The sequence below is a fragment of the Macaca mulatta genome, chromosome 12, assembly GCF_049350105.2.
Source record: "Macaca mulatta isolate MMU2019108-1 chromosome 12, T2T-MMU8v2.0, whole genome shotgun sequence".
Lineage (NCBI taxonomy): Eukaryota > Metazoa > Chordata > Mammalia > Primates > Cercopithecidae > Macaca > Macaca mulatta.
The window spans coordinates 104,786,205-104,812,190 of NC_133417.1; the positions used below are offsets into that span (position 1 = coordinate 104,786,205).

Below are 25,986 nucleotides of genomic sequence, written 5' to 3' on the forward strand. Positions count from 1 at the left end.
TGCAAAAATTGTTGACAGTTATTTATAAATCCTCTGAATACCAACTTTGGACCCACCTTAAGAACCTCTTCCTGAAGCTAAAAGCAAACTTACAGCTGATATTAAAAAGTTGTGAAATATGTTATTCAGCATTTTTGCACACAAAGTATACATAAATTGCACATATCAGTATCAACTCTTTTATGTCACTGGGATGCTATTTATTGCCCTTTGTCCAGAGAAAGTTAGCTGATTATTATGTTACAGCTGGTTTCTCTGGGAAAGCCTTATTCTAGGGAAAAACATCCTTTCACTGTTCTGAGAACAGCAGGATCCTAGAATGTGAATACTTCTGCCTCATAAGAATGCCTGAGCATGCTGTTACAAAAAAAAAAAAAAAAAAAACAACTTAAAAAAATTTGGATGATATTAGATGAACAGCTGTGTAGAAAAGGGAATGTAAAAATAAAAACTGCATGTTGGAGCATCAAAATAGTAACCATGTACAGTATAGGACTGTTTTTAATCAGATGAAGATTGAAGCTATTACATTTCAAATCAAATGTTATAAATTAGTTCAAGAATGCAGCTGAGCTCTCATTTAATTAGAAATGTCCATGTTTAAATCATGAGGTACAGTAGCTGCCAATGAAGCAAAGGGCAAGGGAAGGGAGAAATCCTGTGTCCAGACTCACTGATTCTTAACTGTCTCCTACGCAGGACGAACATCTGGGGTGGACCAGTCCCGATGTAATGAAGAACTTCATGTACTAGCTAATTTGAGATTTAATGTAATTGTCCATAATTGTTTTGAAGACAATTAAAATCATTATTCTGGTCTGGACAATTCTGAACTCTTCATTTTTGTGTGGAACACATTTTCCCCTCCATGCTGAATTTTAACTCTTTCTTAAAACGTAAAGCAAGTCTGAGGCCAAGATTTCCCTCGGAAATAACCCTTCAACTGTCAGGTCACATGAAAATGCAGCATAAGTAGTGAGGCACTCCTTTGGAAGCAAGTCTCATTTCCTATTTCTGGTGCTTCATGTAGCTCAACTAAAGTCCAAATCTACATCCCAAATGTTAGACAATTCACCATTAATTAAAAATGAGACAACATCATAGAGGGATTTCTGAGGTAGAAAAGAATGCAATTATCCTAAGGCGGATTTTTCCCCGAAGATTATAAGCCTCTGCATCTTGTAATTAACCGTGGTACAGTTAGACAGTCCAGGCAAAAGTTCTTTCTTTCCTCCCAATTTGCCTAATTCAAAAACACCTCAAGTGGCATAGCTCAAATTTTCCAAATTAACCTTACCCCTGGGGCTGAAATCATTCAAGTGACAGTTCAGCTCTAAAGAAAATCTTAGTGAGAGTTGTGCACAGGGAAAAAAGGAAAAAAAAAAAAAAAAGTCGGAGGAAAAAGGGGTAAGAGTTAACATTTAAGTAGATTTTCAACCTCATCATTACCCCTGCTCAAGAAAATAGGACACAGATAGGCAAAACACACCATCGTTCTGCCCTGAAGAGCCTGAAGGACTTATTAGAAACCACTATTGCTTCCTCATGATCCATTGTGAATTTGTAAGGGATAAAATTATTGATTTTTTTTTTTTTTTTGCCATACCCCACAACATTTAGTGTTCCATAATGTCACGGCATAGGAAGTGGAGGGGTATGTCACAAACACACAGTGTATTGTGGATACGGTTCTTCAAGATCAACTTTTCCCAGGGAGCTAAGGAGTGATGCGATTCTCACGAGCTATTTCAGTTTGCAAAAGTGGTTTCCAATAAGAGGAGAACACATAACCCCAAACTTTCTCTTACTTCTGGCCACCACTCCACACTCTTCCACTGTGACTCCAGAGAGAGGGTAAATCGGAACTAGGTCCACTGCTCCCAGGCAAGGGTGGATTCCCTCTTGAACTTCCATATCGATAGCCTGGAAGGCCTCTAGGCAGGCAGCCAGAACAGAGCTGCCTAAAAATGCAAAATTGTGGAAAACAATCATTAAGCTTTCAACTGCATCTACAGAAAAAGCTATGATTTTGTTGCTCCACTAGTTGCTTTTCTTTTGTCATCTATATAGAAGACTTCTTTTTTGTCCAAAATAACGAAAAACACAAAATCCAACCTCTCCCCTCACCCCACCTCCCAACAGTCATAAAACTTCATATTTCTTCCACCTTTTCCTCCCCAAAGTGGGAGAATTATACAAGATTTATTGGTCTTATACTATTTGATTATTTTTTTATAATTGGTTACTTTAAATTTTTTCAACTTTCTCCAATTAATCTAATCAAATTCCTTATTTGCAGAATGCTTTATGAGTAATTCTATTAAAATAGATACACAAACATAATTTTTTTATTTTTTATTTTTTAGAGACTGAGTCTTGCTACGTTGCCCAGGTTGGTCTCAAATTCCTGGCATCAGGCAATCCTCTCACCTTGGCCTCCCAAAGTGCAGAAACTATAGGCATGAGCCACTGTGCTGAACCACATAAATTCTTTTTCACATAAATTTTTTAAAGCATACTTATTTTAGTTTTGCTCTTATCCACTAATTATATTTTCATTGAATTATTATAGCTAAATGCATATTACAGACACCTAAGAGTTTTATGATATTACTCTGAGTTTTTATTAGTAATACAGTATGACCATTTTAGCAATAGAGGAAAAAGTGGATTTTTATCCTGTATTAAGATTAACATTCAACATAATCTGTCCAGGCCGGGCTCGGTGGCTCACTCCTACAATTCCAGCATTTTGGGAGGCTGAGGCAGGCAAATCACTTGAGGTCAGGAGTTTGAGACCAGCCTGGCCAACATGGCAAATCCCCATCTCTATTGAAAACAATACAAAAAGTTAGCCAGGCATGGTGGTGTGCACCTGTAATTCCAGCTACACAGGAGGCTGAAGCACAAGAATTGCTTGAACCCAGGAGGCAGAGGTTGCAGTGAGTCGAAATCAGGCCACTGCACTCCACTCTGGGTGATGGAGTGAGACTCTTGTCTTGAAAAAAAAAAAAAAAAAAAAAAAAAAGATAATCTGTCCTATGCTTGCTGAAGTTATCAGTAAGCTCTCTACTAAACCTTACAATGTCCCTGTGAGACATGTCAACTCATGGCCCAACTCCAGATCTCAAGTTCCCAACCCAGAATGCACTGCTTAGCATGTTTCATTCCATGCCAGCTTAGCAGTGAAATGAAAGCTGACTTCAACACTATTACTTCACGGGCTAAAACCTGAAGATGTCTTTTCTTAACCACAAAGGATATGTGATCATCTTCAGCAAAAAGAAAAAGAAAAAAAAAAAAGTCATGAAATCTTGGACCCCAAAGTTCACTGTAACAAAGAGGAAATGGAGGATGTTTGAGATTTACATGTTCAGAAAAATGACTAAATGTAGTTTTGTGGTAGACTCTTTACTTAACAGAGGGGAGTATTCAGATTTACACAGGAAATCAATGATTAGAGAATGTTCAGGCCTACCCTTCACCAAAATAAAGACAAATATGTGAAGAAAGAAACTGAAATCTTACCCAACTTATCAACAGAAGCTGCTATTGTAATGACTGATCTATTATAGTCTTGATCAGAAAATATATCGAGCACTGACACTTGAGGATGTTTCTTTCCTGTAAAGAAAACAAGACAGGAGTGCAAGAATTTTTTTTTCTGTGATAAAACCTTAATAGTTTATTTCTTCTGGTATAATTAAATTTAGCTTAGTTGAAAAATTCTGGGATGTGACTTTTGGAAGTGACGTTGAATAAACATGAAATTCATGAGAGGCAATGTCCACTTTTCTTACAGCATCTTATTGTATAACCAGATGGCTCAGCCCAGACACAAGCTTTTGATGTCTATAATAGACCCTCTTTTGGACTTGCTATTGAATTTGCCAAAATTCCCTTAACTCAGTCTAAGATGGTAGCCCCTTTCTCTAATAGCCAAATCATATCGCTGTAAATCCTGTTCTTTATCAATCTCATCACCTAGGCCTTGTCAACATTTCCTTCCCAAATCCAGAAACTAAACTGTTTGGGTCAAGATCTAACATCTGGTAAACCTAGAATAGACCAATTAGTGCCCAGAGCAGAGGTTTTTGAGACGCATGCACCTGTCCATTAGAAACTGTTCTGAGTCCACCATCTCCTTTTCGGAGGCCACCAACAGCCTTCAGATGTTAACAACTTCCAGCTTTTGGTGGTTTGTGACTCTCTTGAATATGTGTAAGCTGGAGGAGAAAGCTGCCATTCCCTTGTGTGGCAGCCATACATAGCCCTAGAGTTATTTTTGAAGTTTACAAGCATGGTCCAGGCTCCTTAAAAGTACCCCTTATGCCTACAAAAGCAAATTCAAAGTGAAGGACAAAAGTTTTCAGGCGGTAATTAAACCTTTGGTTATGCTATTATACCTTGTCTCCCTGTCCCCTGGCAGCTTAACAATTAATCTTTTCAGAGGAAAGGAAAAACAAGTTACACCCAGGAACTACAGAGCTTACAACAGCCCTACACTATTAATTTTAATAATGTGAGAAGATAAACATATGTATGTCACTCACTCATGGCCAAATGAGCATCTATAGAGTCCTGCCCTGGTGTAGGTCTAAAATTTATAACTCAGATTCCTTTACCTAAGACCTTCCTAGGCCATTTAAATGTGCTCACATTGCTTAATTAGAAAAAAAATACAGTTTATATAGTTTTATTCCACTCACTTAAAAAAATGCCTTTAAAATATTTGTTTAAAAAAAAAAGGTTCATTTTCTTAACTAGTGCTACCTTCCTTGCATTTTGAAAACTATAAAAGATGAAGTAAGAACAAGATCATGCAACCTCCTAACATACTCTAACTCCTGGAAAAAAAGAGATATGATTCAATTTTTTTTCATCCTAAATCTTCTCCTGAAAAGCTTTTATTCTCAGTTTCATATGATTCAATTGAATCAAATGCTGAAAGAATAAAATACTACTCTCTCCTGCAATTTCTTAAGCATGCATATAGAAAAAAAATTACTGCTGGCAAGAGGAGCTGTCAGTGTGAATCTCAGCAGAAGTAAATTGTTTGGTATTTGTAATGGAGTATAATAGCTATAATTCCATTTGAGCTGCTGCCACTAATAAGCTGATAAAAACTGTGAGTTGAGACCCAGGCATCCATCAGTGTGTGTCTTCCACAAATGTCTCTGCACATTTACTTAATCACAGAGACAGGCAACCCAATCCCATTAGGTGTACTGTGTCTGACAATGAAGAGCCCGAGCTGGCTCTTTCCACAAAAAGCATGCAAAATTACAGCTGCATACCAACTCCAAAGGAGTTTTCCTATCAGCAATTATCAGGAATTTTCATAGACATTTCTGGCTCCTGCAAAGTTGCGAGACAGTAACTTAAATATGCTCACAGTTAAGATGGGTTGGGGGAAAACACTTCTTTCATATGAAAAACAGTAACCACATTAAAAATGACAATCGGAAATTAAAATTTACTGTCTGAAATGCTTTAGGGCTGGTTTCACTTGTTGCCAAAAAGTTATTGATTTAATAACAAGCATTCTATTTAAACGACTGTATATACTGTTGTGTGTGTTAGTGTGAGTGAAAGTAAAGACAAATAATATCTAACCATGTGTCATTACAGGAACATTTTAAGAAGGGTGAAAAAAAGAGCAGTATCCTTCATAGTAATACTGGCCAAGGGAATAAGGAGGCATGAGTTCCAGTCTTCTGTCACCAAATTGCTGAGTGATCTTACGCACATCATTTAAATGCACTTGCCTAACAGTCTCTATACAGAGAAAAGAGGGCAGAAATAATAATACTGTAATGATTGCATGGGCTTTGCTGGCAGCAGTGCTTTGAAAAGTAGTTGGTATTTGGCAAGTTTATTTTTCATTTAACCTGCTCAATAAAAAGCATAAGGTACGATTATGCTCATTCTATTAATGATCAAATAAACGACCCATGAGGGAAACATTATACTTTTAGGTAAATACATCCTCCCCAGAAGCCTGTCAATATTCTGAACAACACGCATCTCAGAGACTCACACGCAAATGTTAAGAGCTGTGCTGCTGAGCGTATGCAGACATTTAGAAAAGAGCATATGTGCACATCTGAGTAACTGAGCTATCTCAGTATCCTAGAGTTGTGCAGAGCTGCAACAGCTCAAGAACAAGGAGGAAAATTCAGGAAGAAAGGAAGAAAAGTGTTCTGTAGATACAGTGTGCACAGTACAAAAATTACTATATTATCAAAACACTACAATATTCAGCTTCAATTGTCTGCTTTTCCTACCATTTTTGTCAAGAAGAGCTGCTTTTGCTATGTTCTCAACAATGTATTTTCTTCTGGCTTCTGAAATGTTTAGTAAACAGGCAGCCAAACGGAGTCCCACTCTGGAAGAAGACATGATTTTTCTGGAATAGGAGAAAAATTTTTATGTGTCTCTAGAGTTCATTCATATTTTCATGTTTTAACTATAAAAAAAATCATAACTTTTTGGAAATGAAGCAGTCATAATATGAGCACTTTACTATTTCATTCCTAGAAAAATTCTAAAGCATAAAATCCCCAGATTGACTAAAATAAGAAACAATGTATACACGGTCACATACATATGAACCTTGTAACGACACTGGAAAATACCTGGCAGGGTCCTCAGTATGAATTCCATCATGTATGTGAAAGTTTTTCATTAAAGTGTGTTATCCCATTTTAAGCATAGTTTTCCTTAGCCTTATCCCTGTTTTCAAGGTCTGTACTATTTTACAAATAGGTATGATTTTTTTTTGTTGTTAAACTAGACTTACTGGGGAAATGCAGAAAAAGGAAACGAGGAAGATTATTTAATATGTGGATTCTTATAAAAGAAATTCTTGTGGCAAGAATGAAAAAGTATCTACAGGCCACACCATGGACATTGTTTGTATAATAAACAAGGAAGCCATTTGGATGGTTTACATGACAATTGTCTAAGTTCCTCCTTGTTCCACCAAAGTTTCTAAATCAGTTTAAAGTCTTTTTACAAAATTCTGTAACTTGAAAGATGACACGTATTCTGATATATATTACTCAATAATATCAAAAATGTGATTTTTGTTGAAAATAGATTAATTACACAGGTTTTGGAGGTTGCTTTCTTTTTAGTACTCTAGAATAGCATTTTTGACTCATTTTTCCATACCTCAAATGATATTCACGATCTAAAGGAATTAACATATCTTAAAATAATAAGAAAACAATTTCCCTCTTCAAGTTCAGCACCTCATAACGTTGGTCTCTTTTAAATATCATAACTAAAAATGGATGAGGCCCTCATGAATTCATTCAACAAATGTTTGATGAGGGTCGTTTTCTGACAGGTAATGTTCCCTGCGTGAGGGATATCAACCACAGTGGTCTAACTCTGAGACACGCTTTAAACTTTGGAGTTTAAGCTAAAAGTGCTCTGGTGCAAGTAATGGTGCTCTCCCTGAATAAATCCGCTGGCTTGTTCGCCAGGATCATTCGTTGGCCTAATCATCTTAACCTAGAGAGAGCTCAGGCTTCGTAGCTAGCTCAGGTTTGCAGGCAGGTTTTCATATCATGTCCATCGTCTCATCACTGAAAATTCATAAAAAGTCTGTCATTAGGTTTTTCTATATATTAATAACATTGTTGTAATAAATCAGCCCAGACCTCTCGTTTCTATGTAAACAAAAAATTGCTTTACACAAGGGGTGTGGGCGTCTTCTGGTTTTCATTTGTTTTCAGTGTGTTTATGCAGCTTAATTGTCTCATCAGGCACTTTCCCAACATAATTATGCTTTTTAACAAATGGTGTTTATGGCAACCCCTAACAGTGCAAAAGAAAGGATTAGTTTCATCCTCTCATTCCACATTTTGATTCCCTGTGGACAGCTAAATCACACAAAGATGGTGTTAGAAAAATTCACCTTCACAGCGAAGCTGAAATGAGCGGCAGTACCAGGCTCAGAAAGTGACCCAAACGCAAGCCCCCCAAAACACTCTGTGTTTGGGACAGGGAGATCCTAGTCTTCCTAGCCCATCCCTTCAATTACCATTGGATGACCTCTGGTGATAGATCAAACACGCGACCGTCCTCCGCCTCCGCGCCTCCCTAACCCCAGAGAACCTAGCCCAGCAAGTGCAAAGTGCAGCAGTTCACCTGCCCCCTGCGCACGCACCCCACCGGCACTTGGAGGCCGCAAGGAGGCTCGCCAGGCTGCTGCAACGCGTGCTGCGGCCAGAACCCCGCTGCTGGGAATCCCTGCGCGGTGCCGCCTGGGTTCCTGGGTGGAGTGTCCCAGGACCACGTGCGCTGAAAGGGAACCCGAAGTGACTCCCGGACTCCACACAGGTCTCGCGGGACGCAGCAGCGGCGAGGGCGCGGGATTGTGGCGCCCGGGAGTGAGGGGCGGCCGGCGGCTGCGCTGCCCCGGACGAGCTGTCGAACTAGCGGCCGCGCCTCCCGCTCCGCAGTTTTTGGAAGGGGAGCGGACCTGCGCGCACCGAAGGGCACTGGGGCAACGGGGCTGCCTAGCCCGAGTCGCCGCCGCGCGTGGCCCGCGCGCAGCCTCCGCCGCCGACTCCGCCTCCCGGGCGCCCGGAGCGCGCCCCACCCCAGCCGCACACCGCCCGGGCTGGCTCTGCCTCTCCCTCCCTGACCCGGCACCACGTGCCTGGCGTCCCTGAACGCTTCAGTTTCTTCTCAGTGTTGCCTCTTCGTCTGCTCTTCTGTATCGCCAAACCCTTCGCAATTCTCTAGTCAGTTAATGACTTTAAAGGGGCATTGGAATCTAATGATCAGGTCTTTGCCTATTGATCATGCACCAGCAGGGGGCTCTTCTCTGGTTTCCTTGCAAGGGACACATGCAGTCACACACACCCTTCTAGTAAATCCCCTCCTGAAGGATTAGTGGCCCCTGTGACTGTGAACTGGACCTATCCCGGGACAAAAGCAGTCCTTGTGCATACCCATTTAGTCAAAGTTACAACGAATATGAAACAGGCTTCCGCATTTCCTTTTTTTCTAGGCCACTCAACCTTGAAAACACATTTCGCTTCCAAAAAATCAGGACCTGCTTTTTTTTTTTCGTGTAGCAAGGATTAAATGTCACCATTTTGATCCAATTTTGTTCCTGTAGTGAAATAATCACTAAATAACTACTTTGACGGAATAAATTAATTTTTAAATCTATTTTTTATTTTCTAATTATAATTTTTAAACACAGATTTGAGGAAATTAACATTTATGTGGACATTTGGTTTCTAGCCTAATGTGGCATAAAAATAAGTAACATAATGAGTGTTAAAAAAAATCAGGTTCATGATGCTTCTCACATCATCATCATTGTACTTAGATGTCACAACAGTATTATGTGCGATTATGTCAGATCCAGCCTTCTCCATCTCGGAGTGTTGGCAGGTAGGAGGGTTGTTGGCAAGAGGAGGGGTGTTAACCTCAGGATCCTGGATCCATTCCAAGGCTGGTAATTACATTCTGCCAGCCAAAATTCATCCCATAATTTTAATTGGATAAATCCTTTCTGGCCTAAGCTACTGCTATGCCTGTCAAACTGTTGCCACATTTCACCCCAGAGGTGTCTGTGTTTTAGTTGCAAGAATCAGTCCCTTTGAGGTTGGCTTATCTGTTTAAATCCTCAAAATGCACTGGGATCCTATGGAATTAAATATATATTTAGGGTTTTTTTCCTACTAAATCTGCATAAAAATGCATAAAGTAGATACATATCCATGTTATTACCTAAAGAGCAATACCTATCTAATGTCAGCATTCACTACATAATTTTGAGAGCTTTTTAACCAGACCAATATTCCTAACTTTCTTCATCTTCCCTTTTGAGAGCTTTTTTGGCCTCTAGCTTTAGCTTCCGTTTTCCAAAAAAAGTACTGTGGTGTCAAATGTTCCTTCCATGGTAGGGCAAAGAACTAGAATCCCCTGTATTTCACCTTTCCAAACAATCGGATGATGATACTACTTGCTAAATGAGACGGTGTAATAATATTACATCTAGTCTTATATTCCTCCAGAGAAAATAGTGTGACACCTAGGGGCTTCATGGTTCTAGCTGTAGAAACTGCCAGAAGGAAAGCTTTTTCCCCCATGGCTCCTAATCCTCTCTCTCTCCCCGTGAGACTGTTCCTTACAGAGCTACAGGCTATGGGGACATTAAGTAAGATAACATTTCTGAAAGCATCCCTTTCTCCACTTTACTCGCTTCAAACACAAATGGAGAGAAGCAGGGCCCCAGTGTTCTTTGTGGGGGGCAGCATCTGGCGCCTGCCTGAGGACGGTAAGTATGTATTTTTGGAAAATACAAGGAGACACATACCAACCTGTCTCATGAGAAGTTTAGCGATACGATTGAAAGTATTATTTTGTTCTCTTCAAGAATGGAAAGTTACCATCGCTTACTTTAGGTGTACCGCATGTAATCCTGCCCATTTCGCTACATAAAAGAGCTTTATGTAATATTTGTGTGTGCATCTCAAGTCTCTCATTTTTATTTAACTTAGCATTCTTTGGAGGGAGTCTTCCTACTTTTTGAATAAATGTATTATTCTGACTCCTTGATTCTTCTGCTAAATTCACCTTGTGGGCATTAGTTCTTTTGTTCCTGTCCAGAAAGATATAAACCCTAGAATAGAGACAAACTGAAACTCCCACCGGTCAGTTCTATCTACAACTGCTGTTCCGTAACACTCCCATTGGCTTCCTGTTAGACAAAGAGGACACTTTTCTTTACCCTTCGTTTTCATTTTTGCAAGCAGGGAGAACTTAGCTCTTGTAGAAGACTTTCCTGGCCCATCTGAGCTGAAGAGGGTAAAAGGGAGAGGCTGTGCTTGCTGTGGCCTCACGGATCTACCTGAGCCCACAGCCCAGGTACTGGTTGAGCAGGGCTAGGACAAGGGTGAGGTCAATGAGGCATTCACCCTGGGCACAAATGTAAGTAGGTGCCAAAAAACTCAGGGATGCAACATTTTTAAAAATAAAAATTAATGCAGAAAAGAAATGTGGTGAACAAAGTATCAAAATCTTAAGTAAAGACAGGATCCGACCCTGCACTTGCCTCTCAACTCAGCCTCACTGACCTCACCCTGATCCTGGCCCTGGGATTGTTCCCTTGCGCCAACCTGTTTCTGATTGTAGGCCTGAGAGGAAACCGTGCCACTCTGCCCTGCCTGCATCCTCTCTTCTGGCCCCCGACATGGGCAACAAAACCAACAATGTCAAGGGTAGAAATTTCCAGGCCAGTGGAGACATATAATTCATATTCTGTTCAAGAATTTCTAGACTTCCATAGATAGAAGACAGCCAATTTATTTCAAAAGAAGGCAAACCAGGCGCAGTGGCTCACATCTGTAATCCCAGCACTTTAAGGAGGCCAAGGCAGGCAGATCACTTGAGGTCAGGAGTTTGAGACAAGCCTGGCCACCTTGGTGAAACCCTGTCTCTACTAAAAATACAAAACTTGGCCAGGTGTCGTGGTGCATGCGTGTGATTCTAGCTACTCAGGAAGCTGAGGCACGAGAATTACTTGAACCTGGGAGGCCAAGGTTTCAGTGAGCCAAGATCGTGCCACTGCACTCCAGCCTGGGGGACAGAGCAAGACTCTGTCTCAAAAAAAAAAAAAAAAAAAAAAAGAAAGAAAGAAAGAAAAAAAGAAGGTGGCAAAACCTTATTGGAACAAGGAAAAGAATCCACTCTACTTACCTGATACGTTTCAGAGTATGAAAATTAGGTTTCCTGTTGTGCTGTGGAATTTTGAAATGTTTTTAAAGAACCTCCTAATTAATACTATCTATATTCTGTTGTTGTTTTTTCTTTTTTTTGGTGTAGCATTTGTTTGTGTTCAGGAAACCATGAGTAGAGAATTATCCTTAGAAAGACAGAAGTCTAATTCTTATTGCAGTTTTTTCTTTGAAAATTTCACTTTAATCACATTTTTGCACTATGTCAGACTTCATTCTATTTTCTTCCCTCATGGAACACACAAAACAATTTATTTCTTCTTTCGTATAAATGTAGTCTGATAAATAAGAGATTTTTAAAAGTGACCTTAGTTGTCATTGTAGGACAGTAAAGTGTTTTTAATTACCTGTATATTTTAAATTGTTTTATCATGTGATATTATGAAATATGTGTTCTACTAGTCATTTTTTTAAAATAGCAAATAGATTTCACTGCTACCATTATTAGTTTGGAGCGACAGAAGCTGTGCTATTAATTTAAGTGAAGAAAAGGAGCTTGATGTCCAGAAAAAAGTGACAGCAACTAACAGAAACACCTCCACTCCCCACACACCTGTGTATTAATTACATAAAATGATCACTAGCCATTTTTGTCTGGAGGAAGGAGGGGTGTGGGAAACCATAGAATTTTGAAAATTAACAATTTATTTTTCACCTTAATATTTTTGAAATCACTTTCCTTTTACACAGTATGGATTGGGGTCTTTCTCCTTAGTCTGCCAATGTCTCTTTCAAAAAAGACCAATAGGCTAAAATGTAAGCATAGTTATTAGCTTAAAATGGAATCGCTTGCTATGCATTCACAGCTGGAATATCTCATGTAACTAGCCAAAAGTTAAAAGCCTATGATCCACCCGCCCCTTAATTCATTATTTGCTTTTTTATACCTTCCATGTGGTCATTCAGTTGTGCTTTCCTTTATTAAGGGACCTGGGCATAATGCAGATGAAATAAAGTGTTTCCAAGAGCCTCTCTCCAACGCTGTTTTTTCATAACTATTAGTTATATTGCAGATGAAAAACAATTCCTAAAATAGACTTTGAATTTCTGCTGAAAATTTGTTTTAACTTTTGGGATGACCTTAAGATTATTTCCAAAGCTACTAAAATTCACAAAATGTATCATTATATTCAAACAATGCTGGGAATGCTTAGACACGTTTTCCCCTAAGTTACGTGAATTTTTGTTGTTTTATGAAGTTTTATCTATAAATATTTACTTAAAAATGCCAACCCGTGAATGGTAACTGCCAACATCTTGTGTCAGTCTAGCAGTGGCCAGTCACGCTCTCCACACTTTTGTAGGGCTGTTGTTGTTTAATGTCCCTATGTATATGCAAATGAATGGCAACTCTTACTGACACCAAGAGGGGAAGGTCCTATATGCACAGAAATCAGAGACCCAGAACGAAAGCCTGCGTGTCATGTTTGCCACGTCCTAATTCAGGTGGGTGTTCAGAGGCACCCCTTGTTTTGAAAAGGAGCGCCTTGTGGAGAGAACCAGTTCTCCTGCTCTTGGGTAGATCTCCAAGCCCCGTCTCTGCAGGACACTCAAACTCAGGTTTTCCTGCTAGTTTGTTTGGTTTTTGCTATATAGCTCAGTGTTGGAAGGAATTTAACTTTTTTGAATGTACCGTTTCATTACATTTAAATAAAAAATATTTAATTTCTTAGGAAGAAGGGGTAAAGATTAATTTGTTGGTGCTTTTGCTTTTTTTTAAACTTTTATTTTGATGCCTTTTTTTTAAACCATGGTTTTTTGTTTTTATTTTTGTTTTGAGACAGACTCTCGCTCTTGCCCAGGACGGAATGAAGTGGCTGACCATGGGTCCCTGCAGCCTCTACTTCCCAGGCTCAGGTGATTCTCCCACCTAGGCCTCCTGAGTAGCTGGGGCTACAGGCAGGTGCCACCACACCTGGCTAATAGCTGGGGCTACAGGCATGTGCTCCCACACCTTGCTAATTTTTGTCTCTTTTGTAGACACGGGGTTTTGCTATGATGCCCAGGCTAGTCTTGAACTCCAGAACTCAAGGAGTTGGCCTGCCTCAGCTTCCCGAAGTGCTGTGATTACAGGAATGAGCCACCGTGCCCAGCCTGCATGTTTTCTTTATCCTATCCTGTGTCTCTCAGTTACTATTCAACACTTTTAGCTTAAAGGTCAATGCTCATGTCAAAGATTTGAAAGCAAAAATTCCCTGCCCCTACAGGGCAGAAGGAACCTTAGAGATCACCTGGCGTCTCCTCATAACCCTTTGTTCAAATTCTGCCTCTGCCTGGTGCAGTGGCTTACATCTGTAACCCCAGTGCTTTGGAGAGGCTGAGGCAGGAGGATGGCTTGAGGCCAGGACGTCGAGGTTGCAGTAAGCTGTGATCACACCACTGCACCCCAGCCCAGGAGAGCAAGACCCTGCCTCAAAAAAAATTACACCTCACCTGAAATAAGACAGTAGAGATGAAAGCAGAGTGGCTGATGGAAGCAGGGGGTTGGGGTGGAGAGCTGGGTGTCCCACAGTCCTGCACTTTTCAACCCCCATCTGCCCTTATCTGCTTCTTCCACAGCCTGTGCCTGAAACCTAAGGTCCCTTCAAAACCACAAACTAGTTCAAACACTTTTCTTGGGCTTGAACCCCTTTTTTATAACATCATACAATGTTCTTATCTTTTGAAAATTAACCCTTTCTCTTGAAAAGAGATCTATTATGTGGTCTCAAAATGCAAGCACTGCTGGGCACGGTGACTCACGCCTGTAACCCCAGCACTTTGGAAGGCCAAGGCGGGTGAATTGCTTGAGCTCAGGAGTTCAAGACCAGCCTGGGCAACATTTGGAGACCCCTGTCTCTAAAAAAAAAAAAAAAAAAAAAAAGTCCAAAAATTAGCCAAGCATGGTTGTGCTCACCTGTAGTCCCCAGCTACTCAGGAGGTGAGGTGGGAGGGTAGTTTGAGCCCAGGAGCGAGACCCTGTCTGGAAAAAAAAAAAAAAAAAAAAAAAAAAGCAAGTGCTGTGGAAAATCCACATTACTTTGTAAATTATTGGATGGGTCTTAATTTCTGCAGAGGAAATAAATATGAATATTCAAATCTGAAATGTTCCATCAAAGACTTGAATTAATACTGGAGGAAATGTGGTAAAGAAACCATAACGATCAAGATTTGGGGGAAGGAGAAAGGAGGATTCCAAAAGATGCAATCAAATAGGGCAGGTAATTACAGTTCAAACAACATGCAAGAATGAAAGTGGCTCAGTTACTGTATCATTAACCAGTTCTGAAGACTGTAATACAACCCTGCTCTTCCCAATACCTCTGTGAGTTTAAACATCGGTATTTTCATTTTTCTATTTTAAGCAAAAGGATAGATCTGCTCCTTATAGGAGATTTCTGGGTTTTCTGTATTTTAATTAGATATGGGGCCCATTTTTGTTCTCTGCACCCTCATCCTTCTTTTTTTTTACTTATATCTCATGTTACTCCCTTTGATCTATTCTGTGACCTTAAGTTCTGAATGACTACAGAACTGTCTGCAGCAGTGGCTTCAGCCACTCATATTTTAAAGCCAAATTTAAATTATAAATATAAAAACATATAATCAAAAATACGTAATGAAAATACATTTTGTAAATCAGAATCAAATTATATCAAATATTCATTTTATGACTACTGATTTTACTCAAATAAAATCCACACAACTTTTCATATCAGGTTTTCTTTATTTGTTAATGTAAGACACAAAGGACTCTCCACAGTTTTATTTCTATAAAACACTAATACTTTTGAAGAAATTTTTCAAACTATAAAACTTGTTAAACTAGTTGTATCTAATTAGACTGTCTAAAATTTATTGATAAAAAGTACAAGAGTAGAGAAGTTGGAGGGAAAAATGTTTTAAAAATTTATCCTGGGTGCAACCTCAATTGACGTAGTAATAAACCAACTGGAAGACTGTATTCTTTTTTTTTTTTTGAGACAGTCTTACTCTGTCACCAGGCTGGAGTGTAGTGGCGCGATCTTGGCTCACTGCAACTTCCACCTCCCTTGTTCAAGTGCTTCTCCTGCCTCAGCCTCCAGAGTTGCTGGGACTACAGGTGCTCACTACCACGCCCAGCAAATTTTTGTATTTTTATTAGAGATGGAGTTTCACCATGTTGGTCGGGATGGTCTCGATCTCTTGACCTTGTGATCCGCCCACCTCAGTCTCCCAAAGTGCTGGGATTACAGGCGTGAGCCACAGTGCCTGGCCTGGAAGACTATACTCTGTAGAATAACTTGATCTCCTCAAGTATGTCCAGTCTTAAAACAAACACCAAATATGTTAATAGGAATATATAATATTTTGCTCATCATAATGAAAGTAAATGTCTGTGACAACACAGTTTTTATATATTAAAAAATGTTCTTTATAGATGTGATTTTGTTGAAAGTTGTAATATAAATCTAATAGTATACAGTATGTAATATATCTAATGGATTGACCGTCTAATTATAAAACATGGTTTAAAGCTAGAGGAAACCTGACATGTTTCTCACATTAAGGGTATGAAACCCAGGCCTAAAGAGGGTAATTATTACATGTCTAATATCACTCTTCTATTTTATTTATTTATTTTTTAATTTTATTTATTTATTTATTTATTTATTTTTGAGACAGAGTCTTGCTGTGTTGCCCAGGATGGAGTGTGGTGGAAGACTCTCTGCTCACTGCAGCCTTGCCTCCCTGTAAATGCCGCCTCCCAAGCTCAAGGGATTCTCATGCCTCAGCCTCCTGAGTAGCTGGGATTATGGACTTGTGCCACCACGCCCAGCTAATTTTTGTATTTTTAGTAGAGATGGGTTTCGCCATGTTGGTCAGGCTGGTCTCAAATTCCTGGCCTCAAGTGATCCACCGTCCTCAGCCTCCCAAAGTGCTAGGATTACAGGCATGAGCCACTGCGCCGATCCTATTTTAAACTTTACATGCCTGGAGGATAAAGTCCAGGGCCCTTCCCAGAGTGGCCCTGCCCAATTTTTAAAGTATTTTCTCCATTCCTTTTCCCAACCGTCCTCATTCTAATTTCATACCCTAACAGTACCTGCTCACCAACAATTTAAACTATTACATGGCTCTGACTTTGCTTGTGCTTTGCTCAAAATTTCATTCCATGGCCTCACCCACCCATGCAATAAACAACCCCCATCTCTGTGAAGACTTCCTGAATTCTATCCTCTTTCCTAGGATTCATTAAATAATTTCTTTGTTCCCAGAACATCTTACACTTAGAAATGAAACACTGATCACATCATATTATTGTTTAGATTATTTCATAAGCACCTCTCTCTCCTGTCAGATTAAGTAGAAACAGGATAGTCCTTATCTTTGTATCTTTTTTTTTGTTTTTAGATACAGGGTTGCTGCTGCTCAGGATGAAGTACAGTGGTATGATTATGGCTCACTGCAGCCTTGCCCTTCTTGGCTAAGCCAATCCTCCCTCCTCAGCCACCTAAGTAGCTGGGACTACAGTCTTACGCCACCACACCAAGCTAATTTTTAAAATTTTGTTAGAGATGCAGTCTCACTGTGTTGCCCAGACTGATTTCAAACTCCTGGCCTCAAGAAATCCTCTTGCCTTGCCTCCCAAGTTCTGCGGTTACAGGCATGAGCCATTACAGCCCTTAGTCCAGTCTTGAATCATGGTAGGCACATTGTAAAAATGTATTGACGAAATGAATTCATGGACTGATGGTGGATAAGTATATGCATCAGTGGATGAATGTGAGGACAAATTAATGAATAAACAAACAAACCAACAACAAGGAAGTGAATGAATAGGTCAGTTTTTCAACCTTGGCACTGTTATATTTTGAGCAATATAATTCTTTGTTGTGAGGGGCTGTCCTGTGCACTGTAGGACCCTTAGCAGCATCCCTGGCCTCTACACACTAGATGCCAGTAGCAGCTCCTTCCATCCCCACCCTTGCAGCTAGGAAAACCAAAAATGTCTCCAGACGTTGCCAAAAACCTGCCAAGGGCAAAATTGCCCTTGATTGAGAACCACTGGAAGAGATGGAAAGAAGACTGGTTACAGCAATTCAGGTGGAGAGCAGGGATTGGTCTCCAATCAGTCCAGTACTTTCTCTAATATGATTTAGCCTTGTTGAGATCCAAATTCCATTCTTAATCTTCTCACAAAATATTCTTAAAACACTCTGTTGAAAACAGAGTCAACAAAAATATGATTTATGAGACAGAATATTTTAAAACAACATTAAGAGTAAAGGTATACTTCCTTTATTTTAAAAAATTTGGTTTACTATTGCCTTTTTAAAATACCATTTATCTGTAGCTGATATTGTTAAATGATAATTACGTGACCGTGCCTAATAAGTATTTGCTCCTAGAAGTCATATGGTTTGTCAAAATTTTCTAAATGCCACTTTATAGCACCATCTTGTGGCTCTCAGAGGAATTCATGGATTTCAGTTTAAAATGTCTAGTTATTTCTTCAGAAAAGGATGAAAATAATCAACTATAAAGAAAAAATAAGTTGTGCTTATTGAAATGTTCTACCAAACTCTGAATTAGAGACGTAGTGAAGTTTGACTTCAATTTTTATATTTGGCCAGGATTTACTGTTTGGTTTCAATGATAGCTTCCTCTTTGGCCTTTGGAAAGTCAAATAGCCGCAAACCTATGTCATTGTCATCATGTGTTTCTTTTGTAGGTTACTATCATGTGCAATCAGCAAAGAAGGGATGTGCCAACAAGAAAGGTCATCCTAATGTACTGTTTAATATTTGAATATTCATTTTGAATGTACGGATATAACTTAGAATTAAAATTTCCTTATGTGCTATAAGTATTGGAAGAGCAGTGTTGCAAAATTAGAGAAGATTGTGAAAGCTGGTAAGCTTACACAGAAAACAAATAAGAATCTTTAAGCTGTTAAATTGAGAAATAGAGATAGATTGACAATAATATGAATATTCATTCCTGTACCATGATGTCAAACTTTTAAAATCTGATTACTAAGTTATTTATTATATAAGCATAATTGCAATTACAGTTCACATTTTGTATTATATCTAAGGAGTTCATTCTATGATGGTATCTAGCATCAGCTTCCAAAAAATGTTGATCCAATACTTAGCCTTTGGGAATTTGGCCTAAAAATGTATTCAATATACATCTATTCTAAACCTAAAAGAAGAATCAAATAGAAAGAAAATGATGTAAAACATAACAGATTTGAGGTACCTTCCTCTTTTTTTAAATATGTGAGTTTTTTCTTTCTAACTTGAAAGTAAATATTTATCATGAAATATCAGGAGCATTAAATGCTAATGACCGTACGAGTAGCCTACATGGGATTACTGTATGGAAAAAAGCATTTCTATTAATGGATATATCAATAATAGTCCAATTTTATAGGCAAAATGTTTAATTGATTAAAATTATCATTTGTTATTTTCCACACTGATAGACAGTCTCCTTCTCTTCTCCATGACATAAACTAAACATAGCCATAGACTAGAAGATTCTATTCCCTGATTATCTCCACATGGAAACATCAACAATGGCCGGCTGGGTTCAGCCCAGCGTATTTGGATATCTAAGCTCCATTCTTCTCCAAGATGAGGTACCATTACTTAGGGAAATGGTAAGAATACAAGGGGGTCTAAAAGAGAACTTTTCTTGCAAGAACTTTCACATAATTGTTTCGATCTCAAAGTAACAATATTGCATTACAGGACAGTGGACTCCTTTGCAGGTCTTCCTGGTTGAAGGTAGATCCCCAGTAGGTAGATCAAGTCAGCAAGCTCAAATAACCACAATAGTTGTAATGGCATTTAGCTCTATTTAACCCACATACCTCTGTAAGAAGGCAATCCACGTTATGAATAACATAGTTTTTGGCTTTGAGTGAGCATAGAGATGCCCCGGATTAGTCAATATTCCATAGCGGAAAAAACTTCAGACCAGGGATCAAGAAACCATATTTCTATTCCAGCCTGTCACCAAGTGCATAACATTAGACAAATGACTCAGTCCCTCTGCATCTCAGTTCCCATATCTGTCAAATGAGGGGGCTGGACTAGGTGTTCTTTAATGTCCTTTCCAGCTTAACAGATTAAGATTCTGTGAATTGTTCTGCTGGGTATGAGTCTAGCCCAACTTTAATATTCTCTTTCTGCGAGTGGCCCTAGGGAATGATTTGAGTAGCGTCACCCTGCACATTTAAGGACTTAACAAAACCATCTCTAACTTTCCCTCCTAGTGATCAAAGGTAGAAGTAGCCTTTAAGTTTTTGAACTTTTCTTAATGCCATTTATTTTCAACATACACCACATCAGAAAGACTTCCATTTTACTTGTGAATATTTTCTTCAAATTTCAGAGAATATCCACCTAATCTTACTTTTCTAAAGTCAGCTTCTAATTCTCCGAACCTTTTATATCTTACATATTTTACAGACTGTAATCATACATCTTTTATCTTTTCCTGAAGAGAGGCTGCAGAACGTTTACCCTGGTAAGGGTTCCACAATCGAAATAACTTTCGGTCTCACTTCATCGTATCAGACTCACTTCGTCGTCTTATTGGATATTCCCAATGGCTGTTAAAGCTTCAACAATTCCGAAACATTTACCTTTGTTTTCTGATTGTTTCTGTTTTGAGTTTGGTTTATTCTGGCTTGGTTAGTCAATTTACTTTTGGCAGGATTTTTTGGGGCTATGACTTCAGAAACTGGCTTTACCATTCTAAGCCTATTGTTTTAGCCTGTCCTGACACAGAGTCATTTCTGGGAAGATTTTATACTTCTCTGAATATTTTTTCCAGCTCCATTTTTAAAAAAATGTATTTAATTATTTCCTTCTAGAAATTAATAAGAACCTCTGAACTTCACATTAGGATGGACATTTAAAAGATAAATGAACTTTCAGTCCAATATCTGAGACATCTCAAAGATTCAGATGTCTCCAGTTTCCGTTTCTGTATTTGATATACTTAATTCAAAGGTAAATTCACAATATATTGAGACTAATTCAGTGTGTTCCCTTGTGCTACCTCAGTCAAACATGGTTTTGGTGATGAAAGTTCATGTTCAATAATCCCTGGAATCAAAAGTAGTTTAGTGTGAGAACTAAAAAAAAAAAAAAAAAAAAAAAAAAAAAAAAAAAAAGTATATATATTCAATGCAAAGAAAAGAGTTATGTATTTACAAGGAGTGAGAAAATTAAAGTTTGGAACCTGCCGTGATGAGGAGTAAGAAGCGATGACATTTCCACTGAATGTGCTACCCTACCTTCTCAACTACTGATAAATTGTACTAACTTTGTAAAACTGGAAACCTAACTTGTCTTATGTTGAATGTTAGCCAATAGTTGTAGCAAAGGTGATTAGTCAGTTAATCTCAAAGTTAGTTAGGATTTTAAATTTAACCTATAGATACACCATAATAAACAGGATTGGGGCAACTAACATGATTTATTTGTTGAAATTAAAGTTATTACGAAGTTATCATATCAAATATTCTGATAAAAATAGTCAAAAATACTTTTGGTCACTAAATTTCATACCATTACTACATTTGTATTAATTATATGACATGGACCCTTATATTTCAGTAGTTCATGGCTTTTACTGATACCTTTGTTTCTCTTTAATATTTAGAGAAAGGATTTTTATATTACTGTTTTTCTCTTAAAGTTATACACATTTTTGCTATTTTTATCTTATTTACAAATTAAGCACATTTAAGTTACTAATCTACTTTAAATTTTAAATGAGAAATGCTTTAAAAAATAGGAATTAGACATCTTGTGCCCAAAATATTGAAAACATAATCCCTTTAAAAATATCCACCATCAAAAAAAAAAAAAAAAATCCACCATCTCTCTCCTCCCTTTCCTTTTAATTCAAACTAGTTAGTTTCCTTTGAAGATGTCTTTTGCCAATGTTTCTGAAAACTATTTTTGTTTGAAAATTTCAGGGTGGAATGGTTTTTTAGATGAAGGAAACTGTATTTGCAATTATAGCTTATAAAGTAGAGAAAACCATAAACTCCCTTTGGCATCAGTTTGACTCAAGGTCAAAATTAGATTTCCTCCTCTATAGCATTTGAATCATAAACCCCTCTTTTTATAAGTAGATAGATTGGGGGTGGAGGGTCAGTTGGAGACTACAAAATATACTGTATGAATACGAGTGAAAGTAGAATTTTAAATAAACAGCTCCCTTAATTTTGACCTTTTCTATTAAAGGGTTTTTTTTTTTTTTTTTTTTTTTGGCCTTAGTACAGATATCATTTTACATTTTCTTAATTCAATAACAACTTAGCTTTTAAAATTTCAGATTTACACTATTAAAGGTAGAACTGTGTATTTTCATATCAGAAAGTCTGGGGGTAGTGATGGTAATTTTTACAGAGAAAGGCATTGAGGCCTGCTATGCTACAGAACTATTAGGTGTCGTGAGGAAATGAAAAAGGTACTTACAGAGAAATAATTCCTGGCCTTTAGGACCCTGTAATATGTAGCTATCTTTTTTAGGCTTTCATGCCAAACATTCACAAATCAATCTTGCAGTTATCATTTGAGTGGGAAAGTGTGGGGATTGGACTAGAAAAATCACCTCCTTTACTCTGTTTCATCAACTCTTATTTGAATGCATCACCTCACTAATGATTGTGCCTAAAGATAATTGACAATTCAAAGTTAAACTCATTTTACACTAATTATCTAATATTCATTTAACTAGTATTTATGAGGTCACAAATCACCACACTAAAGGAGTCCTAAAAGAGTTTTCTGAAGAAGCAGGAAAATACACAATCCCACATTGAGGAACAAGACTTTAAGACAACTAGAAAATCATTAAAAGGTTGTTAAGCCAGGATCCAAGATTAATTTTACATGATAAATAAATCTGACTCATGATCAAGCAATGAGAATCACATAAAAACATTATGAAATGATAAATTCTACCACCTAACAAGAGGGCCACACTTAAGTCTTTTTGGCAGATGGTTGGTAGCAGGTGAATGATTGAGGATACATGGTGGTTATTTGGTCTCTTTTTCAATAACTTTCCTTGACTTACTCAGCCCTTGTCCAAGTGAACACAAAAATGTGCTGAGAATCATGCAGACTTTGCATAAAGATAAGTAATATGCATAGCTCCTTAGTTTCCCCCAAGATCATTAAAAACCTGATATTAATGATGTGTAATGACATCAGTTTCTTTTGTTGTTGTCGTTGTTTGTGGGTTTTTTGTTTGTTTGTTTGTTCGTTTTTGTTTTTTTGTTTGGTTTTTGGAGGTTTTCTTTGAGACAGGATCTCACTCTGTCTCCCAGGCTGGAGTACAGTGGTGATCACAGCTCACTGCAGTCTCAACCTCCTGGCTCAGGTCCTCCCACCTCAGCCTCCTGAGTAGCTGGGACTACAGGCGCCTGCCACCATGCCTGGCTAATTTTGTGTGTATGTGTGTGTGTATTTTTTGTAGAAACAGGTTTTTGCCATGTTGCCCAGGCTGGTCTCGAACTCCTAGGCTCCAAGCAGTGCACCCACCTTGGCCTCCCAAAGTGCTAGGATTTCAGGCGTGAGGTATGGCACCCAGCCTACTACCAATTTCTATCATGATTAGTTGCATCTAGAGCTGAAAGCAATTTTTTCTGTCATAAAGAAAAACGTTTTTAAAATTTTGTTAATCTGTGTAAGAAGTGCTTTCTAAGATTAGGCTATATTTACACATTAAGCCGTGTAAACGTTTATTATGTCAGGCTCTTAAGTGGAGATGTGTATGTTTGTTGACTTTTTATTATAGAAAATTTCAAACACCAAAGTGAATCCCACATGCCTAACCTCAACAATTAACACAAAGCCAATTTTATTTCATCTCTAATTCATCTTATTTTCCTGTCCTCTCCACCCTGTCCTTCAAAGTATAATTTTAAAGAAAGCCCAGCTATCATATTTCACACATATATTCAAGGGGAGGTTTTTGAAGTGAATAGAGCACTGTTCTTTCCATGACTTACGTCCATTTTGGAAAAGTTCAGATTGCCCAAATGCTCACTGTCAGAGAGCCATTTCCCCAACCATGACTTTGTTCTCTCAAGTATTATACCTTCCATGTGTAGACTTCCTACATCACTCACTGATCTGTGGCATCACTTTCAGTCTATCTATGAATATTAATGTTGACTTGGCAACTTGATTTAAAAGGTATCCAAAGGAGTCATTATTCTTTATAATTCATCCATTCCTTCATTTCTTGCTCTAGATGCTAGAGGTACAGTGTTGAGCAAATTAGACAAAGAGCCTGCCTTCCAGTGTGTTTGCTAGAGTTGAGATCAAGAGACAAGGGTTTACTACCTGGAAGACCCCCCTTTGTATGTGGGCAGTGTGTTCCTGATTCTACCTTAGTTTCCCTCTGGGAAACCTCAAAATAAGCCCATAGTAGTGAATTAAATAAATATGTAAAACAATGATAAACTGGTTTTGTGATTGTTATTGTCATTTTTAGAGCACACACTTGTATGGGAATTAACAAGTTTTGTGTGTGTCTATTTCCACCTCCCCTCTACTCCCAAATCTCACCCCCACCCTGCAGATTGCTCCAGGCAGGTCTGGGAAAATGTGAATGACCACATTTTCATCTCAAAATAAAGTACAAATTGTTTTTAAAGCTCTATGTCCAAAATCCAAGGTTCTGAAAATGAGATTTCTGAATAATTAGATGATGTGATGATGGCAATCAGAAAATATGTATAAATCTCTGCACAAAACTACTGTATAATTTAGTAGCTATCATATATTATCTTAAAATGAATAATGATTATGCAAACTTAGCTCCTTTATAGATCAATCTCTAATTTAAAAACTGCTGTTTAGAGCTATAAAAGATATCATTGTTTCTTGCAACATCAAATGATACCTAATTCAAATTCCTTTGAAAGCCGTATGTAGAACTTTGAGCTTTTGCTGTTTCAGAACTGACTTTCTTTCTTGAGAGGTACTTGATAAAAATAAACTCACATTTAATCACACAGTACGTACCTGTAATGAAAAAACATAATGAGCAGTCACATAAAAGCTTTCTTTTTAAATTTAAATTTAACTAGTTTTAACTATTTATTTTTATTTCCCCAATCAAAAAAATAAATTGTAATTTACATGCTCTGATATAAAGCACTTTCTGTCATTTCTCCTTTGGGAACTGAGAATATAAATGGTTTCTAATTTTGAAGATTCAAAAGATTGAATAGCTGGATGAATTATAACTTAAAATTCCCATTAATTTATTTTCAAATGAGGAAAACCCACAACTTTAAGAAACCGATTATTATGGGGAAAAAAGGCCTTGATTTGTAATTGCACCCAAATATGAAAACCTACATTTTGTAAGCATAAAGATTACATTCTCTTCAAAAGATTTGCAAATTCTCATAGGCACATAACTTAGAGAATGAGAGAATTGTAATTTGAAAAATTACAGATTTCATTGTTTTTGATGTGTGAAACCTATAAACAAATATCAGGAGATTGTATTGCAAAACTGAAAATCCCTTGTTTAGTTTTGTAAAGGACAGTGCCCTATGTGGCTTACAACCCTGACTTAAAAGAAAAATGCAGAGTAATGCAAAAGACACTCTAATCACTGCATCTAATTACAAAGAAGAATAGCTCAGTAAAAATTTTAAGTATCTTTGGGCAGGCGTGTGGTCTCGTGGTCAGAGCATGGGATTTCAAGTCAGTAGTCTAAATTTCTATTTTAAACACCACTTCTAAATTTCTCCATGACTTTGGACATGACATTAACTTTATTTTTAAATGAGAACTTGAGATCTGTTCTCGATAATTACAAAGCAGTTTTGAAATCCTTTAATAGAGGTATAAATCTAATACTGTAAAAAAATTAACAGAGGGACAGGTGCTTTCTTGACTTCTTGATGAAAAAAAAATAAAAGACTTACTTGACAAAAAGAAAAGGTAAGGTAAGTTAAAATGAATTCAGAAGATGTTTCTTTACCATTTGCCCTACACAGTAACATTGCTATACCCATGTGTTATTTCAAAGTCAGTTCAGGACATTATTTAACAATCAACTCACCGATATGGTGACTAATTTTGATAGCTTTCCTCTAAATTGCTCCTTTGCTTTTATAGAAATGGTAGTCCTCAGTGGAGCCAACGCTGCTCTTTTCATACTAATTGTTATTGTCACTCTAAGGAACTTGAACTCC

The 25,986-nt window shown here is 37.9% G+C and overlaps 1 protein-coding gene across 9 annotated transcripts in view; it reads right to left on the reverse strand.

The window, feature by feature from the left end:
• Positions 1–8,626, reverse strand: part of FTCDNL1 (formiminotransferase cyclodeaminase N-terminal like) — a 90,501-nt gene extending 81,875 nt beyond the window's left edge. For 3 of the 9 annotated variants that reach the window (XM_028830961.2, XM_028830959.2, XM_077956640.1), the window contains exons 1-3: positions 8,161–8,598; positions 6,288–6,409; positions 3,529–3,624 (exon numbers count right to left, since the gene is read on the reverse strand). In XM_028830961.2, the coding sequence (XP_028686794.2) occupies positions 3,529–3,624; positions 6,288–6,402 (211 nt within the window). In that variant the 5' untranslated portion in view covers positions 6,403–6,409; positions 8,161–8,598. Of the gene's footprint in view, positions 1–1,808; positions 1,962–3,528; positions 3,625–6,287; positions 6,410–8,053 lie in introns of all 9 variants that reach the window. The other 6 variants (XM_028830960.2, XM_077956637.1, XM_015110642.3 and 3 more) reach the window with 6 other exon arrangements.
• Between the last annotated feature and the right edge of the window lie 17,360 nt (positions 8,627–25,986).